Source organism: Erpetoichthys calabaricus, chromosome 12 (assembly GCF_900747795.2).
Source record: "Erpetoichthys calabaricus chromosome 12, fErpCal1.3, whole genome shotgun sequence".
NCBI classification, from domain to species: domain Eukaryota; kingdom Metazoa; phylum Chordata; class Cladistia; order Polypteriformes; family Polypteridae; genus Erpetoichthys; species Erpetoichthys calabaricus.
In genome coordinates, this window is record NC_041405.2 from 109,401,158 (window position 1) to 109,427,537 (window position 26,380).

At 35.8% G+C, this 26,380-nt stretch overlaps 1 protein-coding gene across 1 annotated transcript in view; it reads right to left on the reverse strand.

Moving 5' to 3' along the window:
• klf5l (Kruppel-like factor 5 like) overlaps positions 1–19,280 on the reverse strand; it is a 71,954-nt gene extending 52,674 nt beyond the window's left edge. Inside the window, exon 1 of the mRNA XM_028815995.2 lies at positions 18,962–19,280. Within this exon, the coding sequence (XP_028671828.1) occupies positions 18,962–19,132 (171 nt within the window). The 5' untranslated portion in view covers positions 19,133–19,280. The remainder of the gene's footprint in view (positions 1–18,961) is intronic.
• Positions 19,281–26,380: the final 7,100 nt, after the last annotated feature.

The window sequence follows — 26,380 nt, forward strand, 5'->3', positions numbered from 1 at the left end:
CCCTGTAGTTAGGATATAACGGGTTGGATAATGGATGGATGGATTATGTTTTGTGATGGACTTTATATAAAAAAACATTTATATGTTACTTATATAAAAGCCACATTGAATGTTATTTACAGTTTACCTTTATTAATTTACCTATCTTCCTGCAGCGTAAAGTCACAAGTAGACTGCAGAGCTTCCTGTGTTTGATTGACATGGGTATGCTGACAAAGTATACCTGTATGTGTACTGCCACTAAAAGTGCATATGGGCATAAATAGGCATATCATGTTGATTGGAATTTATAAAGGAAAAGCGCTTACACAGTTTTATCCATATGAATTTTTTGTACATAGGCACATTTCTGTCCGTACTCCATGTTTTAGTATGAACTCTACGCAAGGCATTATATATGAGGCCCCTGGTGAATCATTTGAAATGTTCCTGACTGAGCTACGGCTGCTAGTCAAAGACTTTGCATATGGGAATAGCTACATACATCTGTTACTTTAAATATAATGCTGATTGGATTAACTGCATACTATGGGATGGTATGTAAATTATGAGATATAAATGGAAGACATAAATGGCACATGTAACAGGCCATCCTGTAGTTTAGAGTCCTTGTAATAGAATAAAGCAGCTGAATGAATAACAAACTTGTCAGTCAACAGTATTAATTTTGGATTACTCCGTTAAAAATCTAACAAATACCAAAAAGCAAACATGAAAAAGATTTATCATTAAAATATAAAGTACCCTAAGTTCTTGTCTATAAGCCGGACTCATGTATTAGCCGGAGACCAAAAATCATACGAATTTTTAAAATAAAATCGTATCATAGATAAGCCGGACTCATGGATAAGCCGAACGTACTATAACCTATAACTAATAGAAGGGAGGGAGGTCAGTGGTCTCACTCGCGCCCATTTAATTTCTTTAAGGGGGGAGAGAGTGTGAGATATTGCCGTCTCTCTCACTCCCCGCATGGCGCGGTTGGAGCGGCCGGAGCGCGTTCTTTCTGCTCTGGGCGTCGCCGAGTCAACACGAGCGCGTAGCGGTCATTTAAATTGTGATTTTATATGTAAGCATATTTAAATATATATCGCGGATTTCTGCGGACAATGGGTCTTTTAATTTCTGGTACATGCTTCCTCAGTTGGTTTGCCCAGTTGATTTCATACAAGGGACGCTATTGGCAGATGGCTGAGAAGCTATCCAGCTTACTTTCTGTCTCTCTCTCTCTCTTGCGCTGACGTAGGGGGGTGTGAGCAGGGGGGCTGTGTGCAGCTGCTTCCTGAAAGAAATGCTGCACGGAGCTTCGCATACTTAAAAGCTCAAAGGGCACGTATTGATTTTTTTTATCTGTCTCTCTCTATCTCTCTCTATCTCTCTCTCTCTCTCTCTTCCTGCTCCTGACAGAGGGGGTGTGAGCTGCCGCCTTCAACAGCTTTGTACCGGCGGTGCTTCGCATACTTAAAAGCCAAAAAACCCTATTGATTTTTTTTTTGACTGCTTGCTTTGCACTCCTTTGAAAAGGAAGATATGTTTGCATTCTTTTAATTGTGAGACAGAACTGTCATCTCTGTCTTGTCATGGAGCACAGTTTAAACTTTTGAAAAAGAGACAAATGTTTGTTTGCAGTGTTTGAATAACGTTCCTGTCTCTCTACAACCTCCTGTGTTTCTGCGCAAATCTGTGACCCAAGCATGACAATATAAAAATAACCATATAAACATATGTTTTCTACTTCGCGGATATTCTTATTTCGCGGGTGGCTCTGGAACGCAACCCCCGCGATGGATGTATAAGCCGGACTTATGTATAAGCCGATATTCTATTTTTTCATTTTCACAACTTTTTTCCTTAGATAAGCCGCGGCTTATTGACAAGAACTTAGGGTATATTGTGCAAACTCAAAAGCATTCCAAATCAAAATAGTTTCAGTTCATGAATAAACATTTCATAACAGAAGTAGTGCAGTTTGAATCAGATATTACAGATCACATCTACTTAGCAGTACAACATAATTGCAAAAATGCAAGATCAAGTAACAGTGGAGTTTGAATCAGATTTCAACAATACACAAATATATAATCTGTTTAACAGTCCAACATTAGTGCCAAGATTAATTTAATTAACAAGGTGCTGGCTGCTCCGTTGATCTCTTGAAAGATGGTAAAAACGCGATGCGCCGATGTATTCAGCATGAAAGGATGAATTTAAACCGATATAGTATAAGAACCCTCATTCACAATATCAATTTAAGTTCATATTGCCCAGACCTAGGTCTTATTAGTGCATTGGATAGACTTACATAGGTTTTACAATATGGCCCAACAGTTTGTCTTTTTAACAGCTTCTGCACACTGCTTAGAAGATGAAAACATATCAACATAAACTCCTTAATTCTTTTCAGAGATTGCTTCTTTTAGGAAAGCATCTCCCATTTTGTATTTATAATCAACATTCCTTTTACCCATGTGTAGCACTTTGCACTTTTCTATGTTAAGCTGTATTTTCCAAGCATTTGACCATTTCTGAAGCTTGTCCATGTCTTTTTGAATTGTTTTTACTGCTCCCTCAGTGTCTGCCATTCCCCCAGTTTCAGCAGCATCTGTGAATTTCACAAGTTTACTAATTGTACCAAAAATTATGTCATTAATATAAATCAGAAAAAGAAGTGGTCCAAAGACATGTCTGAGGCACTCCACTGATGACCTCTTATCATCCTCGTATCTATACTCTTTGTCTCATGCTGAATAATTAACGTATGTCACAAGGTATTAAATTATTCTCATTCACTAGTATTGGATACAAGAAGCAGATTTTTTACCAGTTGAAAGCTAAGAGCTGTTCCAGAATGCCTAATAAATGGAAATGGACTTGTAGTTTAAAAAGGGAAAAAGAACCACCATTAGAAACTTTAATGATGACCAAGGTGGCCAAATGAACTCTGCTTCTCACGGTCAGAAATGTGAGAAAGCCATTTAATTTACAAAAGTTGGAATCTACAAAATATGAACTTAAATTTGAAATTAATTAAAATTATGGAAAGTTTCAACCATCCAGTTTTGCACTGTCATCAGTATTGACGCAGACACATATACCACTAAAACCAACATATAAGTTGTATGTTCAGGGCTTGTTTGCAGTGTTAAAGTAGATAACAAAACTCTACACCAATAATGTTTCACATTATGAACCAATGATGAAGGACAACATGGATTTCTATTCTGCATTCTGTCAGAAATCAGATACATTGGATACTGTGTTTTGCAAAGAAACACACTCTTCATGTCTATAAAAAACACATACTTGTAAAATGATCTTCCAAATTATGTATATTAAGTGACCCTTGAGCATTTCATTTCATTGATTAAAACACAAAGTGACAAACAGGCATTTATTGTGTCTGAAACAAACTCTTCAATTACAAAAAGCTAGAAAGTAACAAATCATTTCCAAGTTAATAAAATATGTGAAAAATATGTAGCTTAGTTTAAATTGTGGAGTTTAATAGTTTTTTAATTGTAAGTCACCTTAGCGCTTACCATTTAGTTTCCCCGCTAAAAATAAAGTATGTGACCTAGAAAAAACAATCAGTGGCATGTCCACACATGCTGCTTTTAACTGAATGTATAGTAGTGCATAGCCTATTAAATGGGCATATCATGGATGGAGTAGAGTGGCGATTTGAACCATATTGGATTTTCTTAAGAGACATTCTTTAAGCAGTGTTATTTTCTTCCCCTACTTCTCATTGTTAGCTATGATGTGCTTTTGTGTTAATTTTCTTTGTGCATCCAATAACATAATGTTTAAAGTAAGCATTGTCACAAAGCAAGTTATTATACGGTCAACATTACATTAAATATCATTTAATTTAATGTTGACTCTATAATGACTTGCTTTGTGACAATGCTTACATTAAAAATGTACATTACACAGACTGATTGATAAAACTAAATTTAGGCTGTATGATTTCTGGGAAGCCATCTGATGATTTTTATTTAAATTATAGGTACTAAGCTGGACTAGTGTTTCGTTCCACACAATATTGAATGAGAGAGTATCATTTCTCTTTGCTCTATTGTAAGGCCCCTTATACTGTCCACAGCGGGCTTCAAAAGATATGTAAAGTGAGAGAATGAATATAATGTATCATATAAAGCAGGGCTATTTAATTACAATTTCAGTTGGGAAAGATTTTCAGATCAAGAAATTCAGCTGGACCAGACATTTTCAGCAGCCGGTAAGCAGCAGGTAATAGCAAATTTTAAACCAACACAAATCAATGTATTTAAAAACAAGTAATGTTTATTCATTTTTCCCCTTTTACAATTGGTCAAATCTGACACAGGCACATCAAAAATGTATAAAAAAACAACAACAAAAAACATATAATTGAACAGAATCTGACGAAGTAGCAATACTTTTTTCGACTTTTGAAATAAAAAAATAAACGTTTTGCTCACTTCTGACCCAAGCACATCTCAAAGTGCATAAAAATCAAAAATGTGCACAGTATTAGCACTAACATTTGTTTCTCTTTTGAAATATGAGATCCTCCCCCAATTTAAATGGGCAGTCATGAAAGATAAGAGATTTTTTTTTCCCATAGAATTAAACTATTTCATTCATACGGTTTTAATCACTCATATGACAGAGGTTAAATTTGAGTTCCAAAACAAAACCTTTCCTGTTGAAATTGTTTCTCTCTCCACAAGAAAAAAACTACCTGAGTAAATGTTTAAAAGCTAGGCACCACGTTTGGTGTGAAAGTGGATTGATATATTTATTTTAATGATTTATCTTTAAAATGTCTTTGTACAGAGTTCTTGGGTGCCAAGTAATGAGTTATTAATTATAATTATTACTATTATTATTATTTTATTAAATCTTAATTTCTGTTTCTTTCTTGATGTGCTCCTGTTGAAGAATTTATTGGTAACAGAACATATTGTGTGCTTGCCAAAACGATAAAGTAACAACTAGCAAAGTTTACTGTCCACCTTCAATCACAGAGCTCCCCGGTAAAAGGACTGAAATACACCTTCAACAATAAAACGCAGACATTATCAAACAGCGGGCAGTCAATTGCTCATACATGTTTACTGACGGACAGGCCGGCATTTTCCATGAAGTATTCACTAAATCAAAAGAGAAACGGTATGCAAAGATGTGTGAACACAAGGAGATCGGTGACAATCACACCTTAATGTGCTGCACCAAATCAGAAGGGACAAGTGAATTCCACAGGACACAGATATCTTTATAACAGGGGATCTATATGATGGGCACATGAATTTCAAATTTTTGCATGTCTACCTTTTGTTTTGATGACCGTTGGCTTCATATTCAGATCTTTGTTCATTATTCTGGTACAAGCATAACCAGCCTCTCATAGAAATTTACCATTTCAAATATGGGGCCGTCCCATCAGCAGCGCCGTATACTTAGAAATATTTTCCTGCACGCATCTCCACCTCTGATGTCATTTTCACCGGTAGTCCCTCGCACCCAGCATGGGGGTTTATAAACCAGCCTTTATGTGGCTCGGGGATATGCAAGGGGAGCCCGAACTGACCCGTATGTTAACAGCACATACGCTCAACAATTAAAAAATAGCTTTTAGCATCCGTTACAATATAATTAGTTTAAAGTTTCAATGATTTCATTCGCCACTGGTGAACTAAGTAGAAATGATAATCACCAAAGCCTATTTTTGGCTGCATTTGATTCCATTTTAGTTGCAGTCTGGAGCCCTGGCGGGACCACAGGCTGGGCCACTCAGAGGCTGCTTCTGGGCCACATGTGGCCCGCGGGCTGTCATTTGAATAGACCTCATATAAAGAAACAGAAATCATAGCTGAGGAACTCTTGTACTTTACATTTTTTATAGTTCTGCCCAGTTTATTTTGTTCATTAGGAAATGAGAATTAGAGAACAATATAATTGAATTTTTGTCAGTAAGCAGAACTTAAACAGTCATTTTGTAAAAAATTGTGTGTCCATGTTTTTCATAGTGTTTTTTACTCTGAAACTACATTGAATGGCAATCTGGGTAGCCAGAATGACTCAACTTACTAAATAAACAATGTAGGTTTATTGGGTTAATATAGTCACACACACAAAGTACTGTGAAAGTCTTACTTGCATGTGATGAGAAGTCAAGCAAAATGACACTTTTTATCGACTAACTAAAAAGATTACAATATGGAAGCTTTTAAGGCAGCTCAGGCCCCTTCTTCAGGTAAGATGTAATCTTGATGTAATTGCCTCGAAAACCCTTGAAATCTTCCATATTGTAATCTTTTTGTTAGCCGATAAAAGGTGTAATTTTGCTTGACTTCTCACTACATTCATAATGGCTAACACGGTACAACACCTTAGTATTATTTGCATGTGCAAATCGGCAAGCAGCAAGTCAATACTCTCACACAATGATTAGTTAATAAAACTACATGACCTCGAAACATCTATCTCTGTTACATGAAAAATCTAAACATATAACTCTCACAAAAGTATATTACATACAGTGACCTCATTGCAAAGCCATCTTTTCTTTATCTCATAAAGGATACAGACATTTTGTTCAGCCCTCATCAATAGGCTCAAATAACTACAAGATCCTTTGAATTTCATGATACATGCTAAATATTTGTTCAATATATTGTTCTTTCCACATTTTGGAAGATACCTATCAATAGAAACGCTTCACTTACATAAAAAATCAATTCAGCACATCTTGTCAAAGAATATGCAACAGCTGCTGAAGATAAAATTGTGTACTACCAGCTTGATTCAGTCAGTGATATTGTCTGGATGACAGACAACAGATTCCTTAGTCTGGTTTCCTTTTTCTAGCTAACATATAAAAAGGTACAGAAAAAAGAACCAAAGCCAAAAAAAGCAAATTTGACATCATATTCATGGCGAACCCTGAGGCCTCTAGGCTAATCCAGATGGAGGAAGGCAATACTGCAAGGATCTTAAAAAAAAAAAGATTAAAGCTGAGTAGTAACCATGTGCATGTACACGTTTTAACAAGTTATTTTCTTTGCGCCGTGTTTTCTTAAAATTCCCCCCATGCTGACAGCAGCACATATTCACTTGAAGAGAAGATTCAATGAATGCATAAAACAATCATGGCATGAAGAGAAAGGAAATCAAATAAATGCAACAGTTACGTGAAAATAGGACATGCAAATCTACAAATGAAAACTACAGACATACATATTTAATAATTTATTATACATAGTTTTAGAAGAACATATATGAAACCAATATAAAGATAACTGAAAACATATAAAATATGTAGAGATACAAAGGTTGACACACCAATAACAGTCAAATATGTCACTAAATTATAAAAGCAACATTTTCATATTTGGCTACAAATACAATGTAAAACGAAATAAAACAAATACATGCTACAAACATTATGAATTGCTATGCAGTTATTGTCAAAATCTAAATTTATAAATCAGTACAAGCTGGGTACAGCTGTAAATACAAGAGTATTATGCTAGTTAATGTGCCTTGATTCAGCGATCTGTGGCTTTCAAAAGGTCTTATCATTCCCATTCTTTTTCATTGATGCATATTCTTGTAGTATCAATGAAAATGACTGAACTCTCCATTCACCATTTAAGATAGTAACATACTGTAAATGTTTTTGTCTGTGACACTTAAAGTAAGGAAAGTTTATAAACATTTCTTTATGTATTCCATCATTTAAACAAATATTGTCTTTCTTAAAGCTGTTTTTCTCTTAATCTAGTTGTAACTGTTTTAATTTATATAAATCATTAATCGTTTTTTTTTATGTTCCTTTAGGAATTGCAGGTAAGTGGACAAAAGGCAGGAAGCCACTCCAGACGGAACACCTGTCCATTAAAAGGGCACATGCAAAATCCTCCTGTTCCAAGCCAACATACTGAAACGGTTTAGATACCGAACTGATCTCCTGTGCATATCTTGGAACTTTGCAAAGAAGCCGAAGTAAGCTAAGAAAACCCATGGAGACATCAGGAGAACATAATTAAATGTATTGTACCTGGGTCCCAAATTTGTATGGCAGCAGTAATAACTATTGCTCCACTATGCTGCTCCATAATAAACAGGTCATTAAAAATGCAAATATGTTCAGTCAGTGTTAATGTTGAGGTTAATTGTCTGATTATGTTTTTCCAAAACAAGACTTTCTTTTGAGAAGAGTGACATGTTTGTCACCTAACATCTACTCACATTTCACTTCAAATGCAAATCTTATTTTTGGTTGTCTTTAAAGGTCAAACACAAGAGCAATGCCTTCAACTAACAAGCTTTTGGCATACTGCTGAAATATATAGCTAAAATGGAACAATGTATTGAAGAGTTTGGCAAAATGAAATACTATGTGTTTGCTATTATGCTCAACAGGTGTTCATGTTGGGTCATGTTAGGAGAACAAAAAGAGCCATACATTCACCACAACTCTATAGGATTATAAATAAAATTCAAAACAGAATCTTTGAAGTGTTTTCCTCCCCTTACTTTTTCTTACTCTCTTTCTCTAAAAAGTTATTCTAACCGGTACCAAATATATGATTTTTGTGGCCATCCTATAGCTACTTTGAAGACAGGCAAAACAACTTGCAGCGAAAGAAACCCATGATTACTTAAGCCACATTACATTCTCTCTACATCAGTTTTCATTTTCCACAATGCCATCTTTATCTCCATCACTGATTCAGCAGCATCCCCTGGAACACGGCAGACTGCAATGGTGTTCAGCCAGGTCCTACAATTTGGCTAGAACTGGTGTCTTCTAAACTAAAAGTTCACATAATGTCCTTCACAGTCAATACTTCTTTACCAATAGTAATTTTGAGTAAATCACTGAATTGTCTATATACTATGTAACAAAATATTTATTTATTTTGTTTCCCATCATTGTGCTTGTTCCCTTTGAATTTCTACACTATAAAAAATAAAAAATGAAAGCAATTGAGGTAGTGTTTAGCATAAATCAGGATTCAATTTCTGGCCTAGTTACTATCAGTGTAGAGTTTGGCTAAACCAGCCTTGTATGAGTAAGTGTGTGGGCCTTATATTTTCCTTTAAAAATTCTTTAAGATTCCCTACCATCCTTTAATAGGAAAACCAAGTGCAGAAAAAGATAACTGGATGTTTAAACAAAGTTGTGTTTAATGAGCTGTGCTCTGCCAAGTGGCAAGTCAGGCTCTGTGAGAAGAGGAGAGTGGAATCCATATGACTGCAGTGGGAGCAATCCAGTATTTCACATGATTCTAGTGTAATACACAAGAATAAAATCAATGGTGATTACCTGCTTTTAAACAACTTAGTCACTACTAGTGAACAAAAAAATGTATTTTACACAGATAATTTTGATCAACTTCTTATTTTAGTTCACTTCTGATTTCAGTCAATTTCAGTTAAAGCAACAGATTAATTAGCAAAAATAATCCCAGACAAAAGTACACAGTAGGAGGCTGTGCTGGACCTAGAGAATCCATTCCCGGGAATTCGGGAATACTGCATTTCATTCCCGGGAATCCCGGGCACCAGGGGATGACACAGTGCACGGGCATCTCACATGTGAATGATTTTAGAACGATCGACACTTATTTTTAATAAAACTACTGCAATATGTTGACACAAATAAAAGACTAACCTTATGTACCCTAGGTTCTTGTCTATAAGCCGGACTCATGTATAAGCCGGAGACCAAAAATCATACGAATTTTTAAAATAAAATCGTATCATAGATAAGCCGGACTCATGGATAAGTCGAACGTACTATAACTTATAACTAATAGAAGGGAGGGAGGTCAGTGGTCTCACTCGCACCCATTTAATTTCTTTAAGGGGGGAGAGAGTGTGAGATATTGGCGTCTCTCTCACTCCCCGAATGGCGCGTTTGGTGCGGCCGGAGCGCGTTCTTTCTGCTCTGGGCGTCGCCGAGTCAACACGCGCGCGTAGCGGTCATTTAAATTGTGATTTTATATGTAAGCATATTTAAATATGTATCGCGGAGTTTTTGCTGGTTCGCGGATTTCTGCGGACAATGGGTCTTTTAATTTCTGGTACATGCTTCCTCAGTTGGTTTGCCCAGTTGATTTCATACAAGGGACGCTATTGGCAGATAGCTGAGAAGCTAGATTGCTTACTTTCTCTCACTCTTGCGCTGACTATCTGTGATCCTGACGTATGGGGATTGAGCAGGGGGGCTGTTCGCACACCTAGACGATACGGACGCTCGTCTAAAAATGCTGAAAGATTATCTTCACGTTGCTATCTTTTGTAAAGCTGATTCCTGAAAAGACATGCTGCACAGTGCTTCGCATACTTAAAAGCTCGAAGGGCACGTATTGATTTTTGACTGAAAAACAAACTCTGTCTCTGTCTCTCTCTCTTCCTGCTCCTGACGGAGGGGGTGTGAGCTGCCGCCTTCAACAGCTTTGTGCCGCGGTGCTTCGCATACTTAAAAGCCAGTTTTCTCTATCTATGTGACATTCTGTGCTCCTGACACACACACCTTTGAAGAGGAAGATATGTTTGCACTCTTTTAATTGTGAGACAGAATTGTCTTCTCTCTGTCTTGTCATGGAGCACAGTTTAAACTTTTGAAAAAGAGACAAATGTTTGTTTGCAGTGTTTGAATAAAGTTCCTGTCTCTCTACAACCTCCTGTGTTTCTGCGCAAATCTGTGACCCAAGCATGACAATATAAAAATAACCATATAAACATATGGTTTCTACTTCGCGGATTTTCTTATTTCGCGGGTGGCTCTGGAACGCAACCCCCGCGATGGAGGACGGATTACTGTATAAGCCGGACTTATGTATAAGCCGATATTCTATTTTTTCATTTTCACAACTTTTTTCCTTAGATAAGCCGCGGCTTATAGACAAGAACTTAGGGTACAAGCAATTCTTGCAGTCATATACTATAAGCACTAGTTAGTTGCAGTAATAACAGCGTAGAAAGCACAACGTGTCCAGCGTGCGGTCGTCCAGGCTAGAGCGCACCTTCATAAAGCGTACGCCAGCCACTAAGAAAGCACGCTCTGCCTTAATTGAAGTAGGCGGCACAGTCATCAGATACTGATACACTTGTTCTAAACAACACCCGCGCTTGCCGTTGCTCTGAAACACCGCCATTTCAGCTTTTACTGATGCATCCAGTTTCTTGTCATTATTCTGTGATGGCAAGTTTCTTGGCACAGATAATGCGGATGCAACAGACTGACGTATTGCAATTTCAAGTTGCTGTTCAAAGCTGTTGTCTGATGAAGTGCAAACTGCAGCAATGGCGCCACCTTAATTATTTTCAACTATAACTCTGCTATTTCTTGATCGATTTTTACATGCTATATATGCGAGCAGTTTCATTCCCAGGAATACAGGAATGAAAAATGTCCGGGAATCCCGGGCTCCCGATGGATTCCCTAGCTGGACCCAAGTGTAATATTTAGGTGTGACATTTGTACTGTACAATTTAATCTACAAATAGCCGGTCTGCTCTATCAGAATTTATGAATGATGCACTCTAAATATGCATCTTATGCACATTCAATAAATGTGCATAATACGTCTTATGTTTTCGCATCATTAACCTCGCTTATTTTATTCTAAATCCTATTGGGTATCACATTTTCCTTAACCCTAGGTGAAGGGCTCACCAGAAATCCTGGCCTAGGGGCCTGCGTTAGAATGTGGGGGCCATGCCTATCACGTACTATAAATGGCTCAGCCATTGGAATGACAGAATCATTTAAGCAAAATATCCAGTAAACAGAAAAGAGAAAATAGTGTACCAACCCATATCACAATTCTCAGAATATACGGTATGCATTGCCAAGGCAGGTTAGACTCAAAAAGACATTAGAACATTTACAAAACATCACAAACCAACCCAATCAGTTCCAAATTGTTCTGTTCAATTGCAGAGAGAATATACAACGTAAAGGGGATAGAACAGAGATGTTACTATATGTGTGTGTGTGTATATATATACAGTATATATACTGTATATATATATATATATGTGTGTGTGTGTGTGGTATATATATATATGTATATGTGTAAAAAATTAATCTTGTTATATACTTTAAAAACACAAAATGTTATGAATAAAGGAAATTAAGCTCCTTTGCTAGATGTGATTCACAGTATGAGAGGTAAAAAACAATAATTATATCCCATGAAGAACATTATGAAACCAGAGGCACATTCTTTTTTTATTTGTACCTTTCAACTATTTGGCAGGCATCTTTTATGACTGAGCACACCTGTCTATGGCATGTGAAGAGTATGACATTTGGAAGCAACGAAAAACATGTATCATTTTTAGATATCTAGGTAAGGATTATAAAACCAAAACCACCATTATTCTCACTCCTTCCCATGTCACATGAGTAAAATAGATTTTACGTAGTCTAGGCCAGAGTCATATCGAGGGCTCATGGTTTCTGATGTGCCATAGACATTTCCTTAAGTACATTGTGGGTAAGGAAGGAGCGCCTATGATAGTCTAACATAAAAAGCAAAGTAGTGAATAAAAAGAAAATCTCGGCAAACATTCAGAGTACATTTTAACAAGTTTGAGTTAATGCTTTACCAAGAAAGGCATTACTCCAATGTGTCAAACTTTTACGGTACAATATTTTGAAAACAATATTAATTTATACAGTACTAAAACATAAAATTAAAACCTTTTAAAAAGTTATCTAATGGTTTATTACATATGTCTTGCAAAAAATGTCAAAATGAGTCTGGATTTTATGATGGAGCAGTACTTTATTAATTGTGCCTGGCTCATAATGGAAAGACTTAAATAATAATAATAATTCTTTACATTTACATTTGCGCTTTTCTAAGGCATAATCAGCAAAACCTAAAAATTTGGACAACTCATATGTACAGACATCAAGTTGGACTTAATTCTTACGTATTTGTAGGGTGCATTGTTATTTCTCTTCTTATTGAAAACAATCAGTAATCAGTGGAATAAGTGGGAAGGTCATGCAAAATCGCAGATATAGCAAATATACAATATGATTACATATAATAAAACCTTGTCAAATTGTGGCCTTAGAATATAATTATAATGACTGGAATAATTACAGTAAGGCAATATAATGCAGAGTTGTACAATAGCACAGTAGAGATGGTTGCTATTTCTCAATGTTTTGGCCTTTTGTTTATATGTTAGCTGGAATCCACTTTGTTTGATAAAGTATTTGTATTTCCTAAAGTGGGCTTTCTCAGAACTCTGTTTTTATTTTTCTTCCCATAAATGCATAGACAATGGACATTTCTGTATTTTCTCAGTCAATGTAACATTACTTCTGTAGTACCCTGGTAGCTTCCAGTCTTGATAGGACAGTCCAAGACATGTATTGAGATGGGGAGAATGGAAATCTAAATACAACAGTTACTAAAAATATCAGAATTCTAAAAACATACAATATCTTTCATTATATTATTGGAATACTCGAATAGCAATCCTAAATTGAGTGTTCCTAATTCACCATAAAAAATGCAGGGTTACAAATAAAAAAGTTGAAGTATTTATTTTATGTGTGGGTGGAATGTTTAATTCATGAGTAAAACTATTTACTGTTTAACAGCCAGTTCAAGTGCATGTAAAGCAACGCTTAATGCCTAACTGCAATATGTGTCACAGCAACACAGGTTATAATGATGGCAACCTTTGAACTTCTGTCTTAATAACCGGTGAATTATACCGTTTAAAGTGTTGAACAGCTGCTTATCAGCAACTACTTTATGGCTATACTCATTTTTTTCTAGATGCACATACAAAATAGAGTGTTTACTTGCCTGAAACAGGGTAATATACAAATAGTTACAAATATGTAAAACAAAAAAACAATTTTACACATTTAGTTGTGGCGTGCAGGAAACACAAATGTTTATTTTAAATAAAAGTTAAAAGAAAATTTCTGGTTCACCAGATTTCTGTCATGAAGTACTCGAGTGATGTACTTGCTGATTCTTTCTAGACATAAAATATATGTAAATATTCATATAAAAGTATAAACCAAACAAGCAAGAAAGACATCTGAACACTTACTAGTTTTGAAATATTTTGCATTGTTTGTTTTATCACTTAAAATATTTGCATATACACGTAAAAAACAAATATGAAAAGTATTTTAAGTAAAATGTCAATATTGAAGATTGTTAAGTAGCAGCAACAGTAGGATATGTGTGTTGCGGTTACATTTCAACTGAATTCTGTGAGCAAAAACGGACATTACTAACAAATTCCCTTACTGTATGTCTACAATATGAGAGCTGGTGCTTTAAACTGACTTATGCTGATGAAATCAAGCCCTCATGCCACAACAGGCTCTTTTAATCAGGTCCGTAACGGCACAATACATGAGCAAGAACAATGAATATGTCCGATATCTGTGTGATATTTAAAAAAAGAGAACTTCTACAACTGAACTTTTCATCTTCTCACTTGGTGCCTTTTACTGTACAGTAAGCAAACACATCCTAATGGTTGACAGAAAGTACTTTCTTAATGGAAAATTCAGATGTTTCTCATTATCACTTTTGCCTTTTCTCATAACATATCATGTCATTCTCAATAACGTTTAATCAAATTCAAAATCACAGGGGTCTGGAGCCTAGAAGAATCGAGCAAAAACTCCAGGCGTTAATGTAAATAGAAGTTCAAGGAAGGTTTTCAGGCACCTAGCGTGACTGCAACTGTGTAACCTTCTGGTGGCTTGAACCTTTTCTAAGATAAAGTATGAATTGTTTGAGCTTGTTTACTCTGTTTGCCTGTTCTGAGGTATAGTATGGACCTAATCAATATAGGCAAATACAGTTATATATTTTATGTACAATTCAAATATTAGACCAATTTCAGCAAATTGCACAACCATATCCAATTCATAGGTTGAGAGGAGCTGTACCTTATTCCAGTGGATATACGGCAAGAAACAGCTTTCCATTGCACAGCCAACTCACTCATGCATCCACATTCTCACTGACACAGGGTCAATTTGCAAACACAACTTAAGACAACACACATATATTTTTGGGATATAAGAGGAAACTCAGAGGGCCTGAAGGAGAACCCACGGATATAAAGGGGGAATAGATAAACTCCACAAGGACAGCAGCTAAGAAGGATATTGCAACGCAGGATTGTGTACATGGGACCTATGTTTCTGTTAACAGATGATTTTCAAAATATTTTTAATTTATTCGAAGATGTCACACTGAAATCTGTTAGTTCAAAGGCTTTACTATTCTGACATATCCCCTGAGCTTGCTCATTAAGTGTTTTTAACAAGAAATGTAGACATTTACAATATGACGGATGAATGATAACGATCTATATATATATATATATATATATATATATATATATATACATATATTCACGGCATTCGTAGTCTGAATCACAATCTGATTGTATGGGTGGTTACCTACCAGGTAACGCTTATGGTTGGTCAGCAAGTCGGCTAACATGGCATTGCCGCACAAACCACATGACAAGCCACCCAGATTATGACCCGAGTGCAGCCATGCAATGGGTGACACCTCAGCACCACACTAGTTCAGATGGAATGGAAACCATGTGAGGTTTTTTATGGTGGCTGGAATACCAATTCTTCCACCAACCCCCAGGTTTTTCCCAGCATGTTGGAGGGCCTACATGCAGGGCTGGATGCAGATTAACGTCCTACCGAGGACGGAGGAATTGCAGATTAAGGGTGGAGTAGAGTCACTTTTGGCGTTTATGGGATTTGAACCGGCAACCTTCCGATTGCCAGTGCAAATCCCTAGCCTCAGAGCCAACACTCCACCCCAAAACTAAAACTCACATTCAGAATAAATGTGAGAGATAAAGCAGAAGTTTGTTCAAAGAACTCATACAAATCATTGCTTTAGGCATTTACCTTTAAAAAAGTCCAAGTGTAAGCTATTTTCTCATTTCCCGTGGGGAGGCACGACAGAAGTTACTAGCATTGCTGCTTGAATGTTTCAGAGCATTGAGACTATCTATGAAGAGTCTCTCCGTGTCAAAGTGGCTTTTTCTTCAACTTTCAAAACACATTTTACATGTATATGCAAGGTTAATTAGTCACTCTAAAACAGGACCTGTACGTGTAAATGTGGCAAAGAGAGACGCATTGGAGCCCTTTCCAGGGTTGGTTCCCAATCTGTGCCAGAATTATGTATCAGTTTTAAAGCTTTTTGTCCCTAAATTTTAAATCAAAAGGTTTAAATATTTTACAAAGAGGAAATATATGTAACCAGGGAGACCTGCAGTCAAAGTACATTTAAGCTTCATTCACCATTACTCCCACATACTCGTGTGGACACACACACACAAATTTGAATGACATCTGCCAACATTTTAGTTTAACTGCCATCTCAAAGTGGGCAATATGAAAGAATTAGGTAATACAAGTAGTAATACTGTCATAAGTACAGTGAAATTCATACTTAGATGCATGACCAACATGTAACATGTTGCCACATTATACATAATTTATTGTGGGAGTGTGTATATAAATGTGCTGTGTAATCGACTGGTGCCACATCCAGTGTTGGCCTCTGCCTTATAACTGGATGGAGCAAAGGAAACAGAAAAATACAATTACAAGAAGCAAAGACAATCAGTGGAAAAGAGAGAAAAGTGATAAATACTAAAAAAAAAACAAGCAAACAAAAACATTTGCATGATTTAAATAACAAAATTATGAGCCAGAAACTCAATTTACATATCTGGTTATTTTCTCCAGTCCTTATACAATATATGATCACCATTTTAAATATATAGTATAGATCTATATATATCTCTACGTGTGTGTGTAATGTGAAAATCTCACCTATATACTATATGTACCATATATGTGTATTTTTAGTACAGCTGTACTAATATTTAATTTTAGTTATGTAAATAAGCAAAACATTAAATAATAAAAAAAAATGATTGTCGATATGTATAGTCTAATTTGTGTAACATATCTTCACTGTGACAGGATAGAGAGATGATTTTATTAGAACATTTTGTTAAAATAGCCTGTCCGTCCTTTTTCAAACCTGCATATCCTGACCAGAGTTGCAAGGACGCCAGAGGCTGGCAAGCATCGGGCACAAGGCAGGATCAGTCCCTGGCAGGGTTCCAGTCGTAATTAAAATAATATTTTACTAAATGTTATTTATCTAAATTCAGAAAATTGCAACTTTAGCAGGTCTGATAAAAAACCTCAGCAAAGCTGTAACGCTCCGCTGACTCATTTTTTTTTACTTGTTTCTTGGTATATTCCATAATGGATATAATAAAATATAATGGAAAGAAAAACATTAACTAGCAATTAAAAATATAAAAATAATATGAAGAAAATGGTGAACATGTTAGTAATAGAAAATTGAAATGCTGACAAGAATTTAAGATAAACTACAACATTCCAGATTGTTTAATGTTTGTCTTCAAGAAATGTTGAAAATGGTCTTTATTTAATTTGAACACTGTAGCTTCTGTCAGTGTCCCATACATTTCATTACATGCATGTATTCATTAAATTGTAAAAGAAATACTTTCCAGCTGTTGGCAGCTTCTGGAAACTATATGGCAAAGATTCCCAAGGGTTTGCTTCAATAAGTAATGAAGAAGTGGAAGAATATGTGCTAAAACGACAGGAGACAGTGGCACCAATGTGAGCCTACCACAGCTTGGCAAGTACCAGCTGGGTGCTGTGTGTTAGATCGTTGACTTTACGTTTTCTTCCAAACCAGGGCCCATGTAAACTGTCTGAAGAAACTCCAGTGAGCAGCACGGATTTCTGTATGCCTACAATGAAGCACGGTAAGCAAATACCTGTAAATGGTAAGTGGTGGAATTCCTTGTAGATATTCGGAAGTCAGATATTTATATCTAGTCTATCGCATAGGAATACATCGACTTTCTTTCTTTTTTCGTTCTTTCTTTCTTTCGTAATGCAATGATGGCTAACCCAAGATTTTGCAAAACCTGCTTAAATTATTCCTACTGCTCCGGCCCGGGAGGTATTTATTCTTTTGTTATTCGTAATGTACAAAAATGAAAAGAAATACCAAAGGTTATTCGCTAGTGCAAAAGTGTTAACGAGAATATCTTCACTATAACGAATTTCAAAAATTTACTTTCAATAACTGATTTAGATTTTAAATAAACACAGCAATTAATACTTTAAAAATATTTTTGTGACATTCTTTCTTTCAATTTGTTAAAATAAGTGATGGACATTTCCTTAAAAATATCGTTTGTGTACTTAATTTTTAAAATACAGTAAATTAATCATCATCCAATAAATAAACTAACATCGATCTCAAAATGCTAAGATACGATGTTTTGAATCATGAAACGAAAATTCCACATTCTAACAGTAAAATCGTAACATCCGCTCTTTTTGTGTCTGCGGTCTCGTAATTAAAAAAAAAAAGGCTTGCACCTAAAATTCACTTTAGACCTAAATGTGTAATATTTCCAACTGCATTTCCATGATTAGGATAACAGTCACCTCACTCATTTCTGGATTTTGAGTCCAAACCTAGCTGCCCACTCATCCATTTTCTTTGCCGTGGGTCCCAGCGAGGGCCGCGGTAAATGTAAACTTTCAAAAATGGGAAATTAAGCGTACCTCTGTATATAAGCTGCATGATTCAAATAAACAGGAAGTTAAATATAAATTAATAACTGCATGCACCCATTACCTTTACAACTTCGCGCAGATTTCATATTAAAATGTCCAAAATGGGTTAAAACAAAAGCCAAATATATTTTCATGCAACTCGAAACCCAAACGAAAGCAAAGAAGAAAACAGATACGGCAAAGATACAAACCAAGATAAACTTGCGGGGCACAGGTAACTCTACAGTAAATCGCAGCACTTAATAAATCGGAAAGAAAAGCGTCGGTCTTTTCTCGTACCTGGCTTGCTTCGTAATGGTTTCCTGGGACCCTCGTCGTGGGCTTTATTTCCTCAAACACACTTGAGTCCTCTCCCCCATCTCCTCCAGACATCCTCACAGGTTTTAGCTGCGTGAAAACTGCACTTTCCTCTGAATTTGGAAGACTTACGGCTAGACCAATGCTAGCCATAACGTTTCAAAGAAAACAACAAAACAAAATGATTTTTAAGATATCGACAGCACTTCAGTATTAACGTTTTTCAATCCTTGCGAAAGAAACGGAATTGTAACAGCTTAAAAAATTCTTCTGTCACTCAAGAAGTCTTACCTGTCCTGAAGTAGGACTACACTTTAGAAGAGGTGCTTGAGTGACAAGGCCGACAGCCTATTGAGAGTCAGTAGTGAGCCAAGCCCGCCCACAAAGCTTGTTAGAGAGTTGACTGGCTACCTGGGCTTTCTTAAGGTAGCTTTGTACTCACTCTGTTTATGTCCTTTTAGATAGTGATGACCTCTGCTAATAACTGAGTACTTTTTTTCTTTTAAATTTTTGTTTAATCCTCTCGACGCTATCTATCTATCTATCTATCTATCTATCTATCTATCTATCTATCTATCTATCTATCTATCTATCTATCTATCTATCTATCTATAAAAGTAATTGTGGACCTATTATAAAAAAACCTGTTATTGATATTTTGATTATTGCAGCTTCATAATACATAATTCATATTCACCCTAATTCTAGTTCATTATATATATATATATATATATATATATATGTATATATATAAACAAAAAATACAGTGTGGTATGTAGAGTATTGAAAGCTGCATTAAAATCTTAAGTTTGTGTTAGGGTTACAATAAGTAAAATGCTGAAATTGTTTAAAATTATTCAGCTTTAAACATTCAGTTTAAATACATCTGAATATGCTGGCTTTAAACACATAATGTTTACTTATTGGAATATAAAAATGACTAATTGATTTTCATGTAAGTTAGTGACTGACAACAATATGGGTAAAAAAAAAAATGTTAAAGTAAACTTTGACTTATTTGATAAGTGTAAAATTCCTGTTGTCTCCACTCAGCTCATGAAATAAATATTAGCTGACCAGCAGTCAGATGAGGACTTCAGCAAAGACCGCACAGAGACCACCTGCACATTGCACTGTGCTGTTGACAGTCCTTCCCCCACAAGTGGTTTCAGTCCTTTTCAATTCTACTAACCCACCAGGCAGGTTCTGCTTTGAGATCACTTTCAAAGCAAATCATCCTCACTTTTAATCTCTGTGAACATCCCCCTCTTGTGCTGTACCGTCTAGATTTAAATAAAAGAAAAACAAAAGTGTCTTACTGTGGAGAAAATATAATCAAATAGGTTTATAATTTTAAGTATGAAAAATGGTGAAAAAATGGAATAAAGCTCAATGAAATGGAATAAACCAAGATACTGTATAATTAAATCATGAAAAATTGCATTCATTTTTTCTATCTATCTATCTATCTATCTATCTATCTATCTATCTATCTATCTATCTATCTATCTATCTATCTATCTATCTATCTATCTATCTATCTATCTATCTATCTATCTAAATCTGGCCAAACAAGACATGAACCACTATTGACTCGATAAAATAAAAATAGACTGACTAGTTCATTGATAATTTGTGACTAAATGATATACTCTATATGGATGTGTAAATGTGTGAATGGACAACAGCACAACAAGTTCTGTTTACCTTCAGTGTGACTGTCTGGCACTTCTGTGGCTTCTGAGGTTTTTACTGCCATATCATGTCAATTTTTTTTTTGTGCTTTCAGTTAATTGCCTCATTCTGTAACTATTCCCATGATAAAAACATTTTGAGATCAATTAGATGGATGCTTTTCATGTTAGCAATCAACTTGTGAGATAGGCATGTGATGACTGTTCAAGGTGCTTAAGAATTCTATAAAGAAAAAGCAATTTTCTCTCAAACGTTCCTTATTTTCACTCTTTAGAAACTCTTAATTAGTTGCAATGACAACATCTGCCTTCTAGTTGCACAATAATGCTGACTACAGTAAAGGACCATTTAGCTGTCAATAAGAAACACAGTTCATAAGCATGTTTGCATCTACAGGTTTTGTGTTGCTTTTTTGGTTTTTGGGCATTCCATAGGATCATAAACCATTTTTTAGTAATTACATTCATTCATCATGCACACCTGCTTACTGCCTTCTCAGGAATGTAGCTTGGCCCAGGAACAATTGTACTTGAATTCACAAAAAATTCCTGGTGCACAGATTCACCAATATCACAAAATTATTACTGGAAGAAAACTGTTTATGGTAAAATGGTTGGGCTCTGTACCAAAGACCATTTGAATCATCCAGCTGTAAAGAGATATGATTAGTATATTCAGAGCCACATGTCACAATTAATTGATGGTATTAATCTTTTTATTTTTTTTCTAAGCTGTTAAATCATTTTTAAACCTTATATAGTCAACTGGGTTGATGATTTTCTTGCTTTATATGCAGTAATAAACTAATTTTGTTCTCCTTTATTGTAAACTGTTCATTTTTTCTTCTTTTCTTCTTTTTTTCTTGTTTCTTCTTGAAACAATTTTGTCAGCACTGCTTTTCTTCACATTTAACCTCATATTCTGCTCATGATGCATTGCAAGGTTTTAATGAGTAGAATAAAAATGTGATGCCAGCCTGGAACCCAGAATGTAATGCCTTTGAGCTTTTCACCTGAAAGGATATGGCTTTACACGATTTTGTAAACAAACATCGTGAGCAGTGAAAATGAATAGATGGATAGGTGAATAGAGTCTAACAGTGTTCAGTTCATTATAGGGGAAGGCCACTTTTGATGAAGAATTGAACCCTTAGTACAGTAAGAAATAGAGTCTCAGAGTATATCTGTAAACCCATGTAGTTGTGTGGCATATAATGGGCTTCTGGCTCCTCTTCAAGGATATCAGAATGTTCAGATTCAAGTTTAATGTACAAATACCGTAACTAGAGTCTATATTTGCGGGCGGCATGGTGGCTCAGTGGTAGCGCTGCTGAGTCGCAGTAAGGAGACCTGGGTTCTCTTCCCGGGTCCTCCCTGCATGGAGTTTGCATGTTCTCCCCGTGTCTGTGTGGGTTTCCTCCCACAGTCCAAAGACATACAGGTTAGGTGCATTGACGATCCTAAATTGTCTCTAGTGTGTGCTTGGTGTGTGTGTGTGTGTTTGTGTGTGTGCCCTGCAGTGGGCTGGTGAGCTGCCTGGGGTTTGTTTCCTGCCTTGCACCCTGTGATGGCTGGGATTGGCTCCAGCAGACCCCCGTGACCCTGTAGTTAGGATATAGCGGGTTTGAAAATGGATGGATGGATGGATGAGTCTATATTTGTAAACTTTGAACATTCCTCTTTACCTGAAAGTAAATACTTCTGGTTAACAGCTCTTTGGCACTTCCCAGCCTTGTGTCTACCCAGAATTGATTCTTGCTTTCCTTAACGTTTCTCTCCAACCCACTGTATGCTCATTTACAGTAACTGAAAATAAAGAGTTTCCATTCATCCTGAAAGCATGTTTTGAAGGATGGGAGGGAACAGACAATCCTTTAAAGAAATCTTTGTGAATGGAGGACAGTAGGTAGACTCAAATGCTAACCCTCCTGGAATTGAAATAAGGTCCTAAAAGCTATGAAGCTGCAACATTTCCCACGACACCACTATCCTTTTAATATAACCATCCATCTATCCATCCATGTATTTTCTAACCTAATTATATATTTTGTGTGGAAACAGCCTATTCCAAAAACACTAACCCCTGTCCAACGTGATACACGAATTCTAGAAAATAAAAAAGAATATACATATACAGTAACTGGATTTAGGAAAGGCACCTTGACTTACTTTTTTGATGTTTAGGGCCACTCTAAAGCTTGACTACTGTGTGGTTAGAGTTTATCTTTACATTACTGTAAAATCTTTGAATTTTTCTTACTTTGAGTTTGAAAGATCCAAAGATACTTGGCAGTTTTGAATTTTCTGTCCCACTGTGATCTTATAGATGTGGAAAAGTATATTTCTACATGTAAAACTCAAGCAAGTGCCTCTTGTCACTCTCATAGTCATGTTGAAGATGTGAATTACAGTATGAATCAAAATGTTGACCTGTTGATTACTTTAGACTTTGGAGATTTGGAGTATAGTTACTGACATGAAGCAGAGAGACATAAGCCTGCATATCCTATAAAATATGAACGTGATACACTAGCATCTATGTAATATATGGGCACCCCTCTTGTTTGCTTATTATACAGTATTTGATGAAGAAATAAGCAATTTGTTCATCTTACAGGTAACATGGGAATGTAACTGAAACTTAATATAAACACAGCAGCAGCTCTTTAAGGTCACAAATATTTTTCATAGTAATAGCACATTTATTTTTTGGTTTTGCATAATGTGTTTTTGGAAGCTGCCTACTGTTCTCACTGTTGCTATGAAAAGCATTAGAAAGAAAAACATTTAAATAGGTAATGGGAGAACTATTATTAATCAGGTTGTATTTGTTGCAGAGCCTACTTTTGTGATTTTAATATATTTTTTGTGATCTTTTGTGTTGTAATATATATTTTTTTTAATTTTTTACCTTTTGTTTACATTTTTGTTATTGTTTCTAGCTGTGGGTGCCACCATTATGTGTCTTTTATGTTTGGAAACGGCATCCCGTTTTCTACCAAGTGGTTCCTAGAAGTGCACTGATCATATAAAACATGGTGGTAGTTTCTGGATATTTATAACCAAACTTCCGTTTGATAGTTACTGCCCTAAAATTCTCTCATAGACTTGACTTGTGTTTTGTTCAACTCTGATTTTTTTTTTGTTTATTATGTTAGGCTTTGGTTTGGTTTCCTTTGTGATTTTCTGGTTTTGATCCTAGTCTATTTTTTCCTTTTTCTCCTGATCCTTTTGCAAATACTTTTCTCTCTGTTGCCTTTCAAAATAATGCCAGCACAGAAACTATATAGCACAAACAAGCCCTGATTTAAAGAGACTCCTACACAAATCTGAAATCAGAACTCTTGAGTATTTGTTAATGCTACTATTTTACCCAACATGTATTATTCTTTTTTGGCTTTTGGAAAAGGTTATTGATGATGTATTCTTTTACCACAAAAGAGAATGGTGTAAATAGTTTAAGGAATTAAATCACAACGTATCCACTAAAATGACAAAGAAAAACTTAGAGTTCATCCTATTCGTTGGCTACAGATGACCATGAGGGCTCAGTAAACTGCAGATGGGCAGGACGGCATAACATATAAATTTTAGAAAACAAGTAAACAACTTTAACATATTGATATTAAAATCAGGCTTCTACACTTACCGAATACATATGTACAATTTATTAATAACTGTCTGTGCTACCTGTCCAAGATGGGTTGAAAAATAAGTAATTAATGTAGCCCTTAGCATTAATGTTTTCAGTGCACCATGCAAGGCATATGTCTCTGTTATATGCCACCATTGATAGGATTCGTAAAAGCAGTGTTAATGTTTGTGATGTGTCATGTATTGGAATGACAAATGCAATGCATTTTAATACAAAAATTGTTTGTGTTGTGCCATCTTCAGGAATGACAGAGAGACACATAAATGGACAGACAGACACATAAACACTTGTCCTTTTATTAAGGTGGACTTTGTCCTTTTCCAAAGCCATTTCTTCTTATTATGATATCAGATAAATTGTTGCTGAAAATAATAGAAAGGAAGTTATTGAGTAGTTTCTAAGAGGTTTTTAAAGCAAAAATAACATTTATGATAAAATGAAAAATGATTGTATGATGGAAATCCAAAACTGTTTAGAATAACTCATTTGCATCCTCAAATTTCAAAAAGTTGTTCTTTAAGAGTGATTTGCAATAATCTCATTAAGATTCAGGTCATGTAAAATTAGTGCCCTGCTCTTTACATAGTCTTAATAACACTTTTAACTTTGAACGCCTAACTTTACCTCTCCTACACTTTGTAATGCCCTCATGACCTTTCACTTGTTTATTCATTATTAAATTCAAGATTAAAGAATTATATTGACCAGAGAATATCCTGGCAGAAATGTGCACAAAGCAGGAAATAACCATAGAAATGGTGAGAGTCCACTATATGCAGTGCCTGTGCTAGGTTATTTTGTGCCCTAGGCCAAGCTTATTAGTGCACCAACTGACTGTTTGCTAGCTAACCCGTGTGGCAGGGTAGACCCCCCTCCCCCCACTTATGATCTGTGCCCTAGGCAATTGTCTGATTCGCGTTGATGGTGGCATCGGCCCTGACTGTATGAGACACTGGTGGACACACCCATACTCGTTTATCTGGGGGGGAATTTGGAATCATCAATTAACTTAACACACACATAAGCAAAAATGTAGCACAGATCTAGGAAGAATGTGTAAACTCCACCTAGGCCTATTGGGTGTGACTCAAACCAAATAATATTGACCCTTTGTGGGGGGTTAGGGGGGGGGCATTGGTACTACTCACTACACCACCATGCCAACTTTTTGGATTACTATAATGCTTTTTTTTATTCATAGATTAATTAGTTTTTTTTCTAGTGACCAGATATCCATTGCTTCAAAAAGCAGCTGCAAAAGATCTAAGACCAAACATAATTAGCATGCTATCCATCAATAGGTTAAACAATGTAAACCGCTGTTTTCATAGTGAATTATGTTAAAAAAAAAACACCTACCAGCTTAACTAAAGTGTAAATTCCAAACATCGCGGCTTCCCCTGAATTAACCTGCCAGATACCAGAGATCTTTAGCCTTCATACTTTTCTAGTATTCCAAAGCCAAATGAACTCTCAGCTCATATACCTTCGAGTGTCGTGCTCTCTGGAATCCCTCCCTGGGGCTTTCCTCAAGGCTCTGTCAGTAGGAACAGTCAAATCGCACCTGTAAAGCCATTTCACTGTCTTGCAATTACTTTGGACTGACTACTGACTGTACTTCTGGAACTGAGATGGGTGCTACTGTAGTGTTTGTCAGTTCTTGTTATTGCTCTATTCCATATTATGTGCTGTTTTTGTTTTTTATTTTTTTGTTTTTTTTTTCTTATAGGCATTTATCCATGTCCAGTTTTTGCAAATTATTATGCATGAATTGTCTTGTGTGATGTTTTTACCACCTGATCGATTTAAATGGTATTTTCTCTGCTTTGTAAATAATGTTTAGTGGAGCATTATCTATATATATAAAAGTCAATGTATGTGTGTATGTGTGTGTATGTATGTATGTTCCAGCATCACTTCCGAATGGCTGGAGCGATTTACATGAAACTTGATACACGTTTTTCATTGGTCAACTAAATATATTGTAGGGTGAAATCAACCCTAACCCACCCCCTTCTGGGTAGGGTGGGGGTGATCTTGCGGTCTTGTATG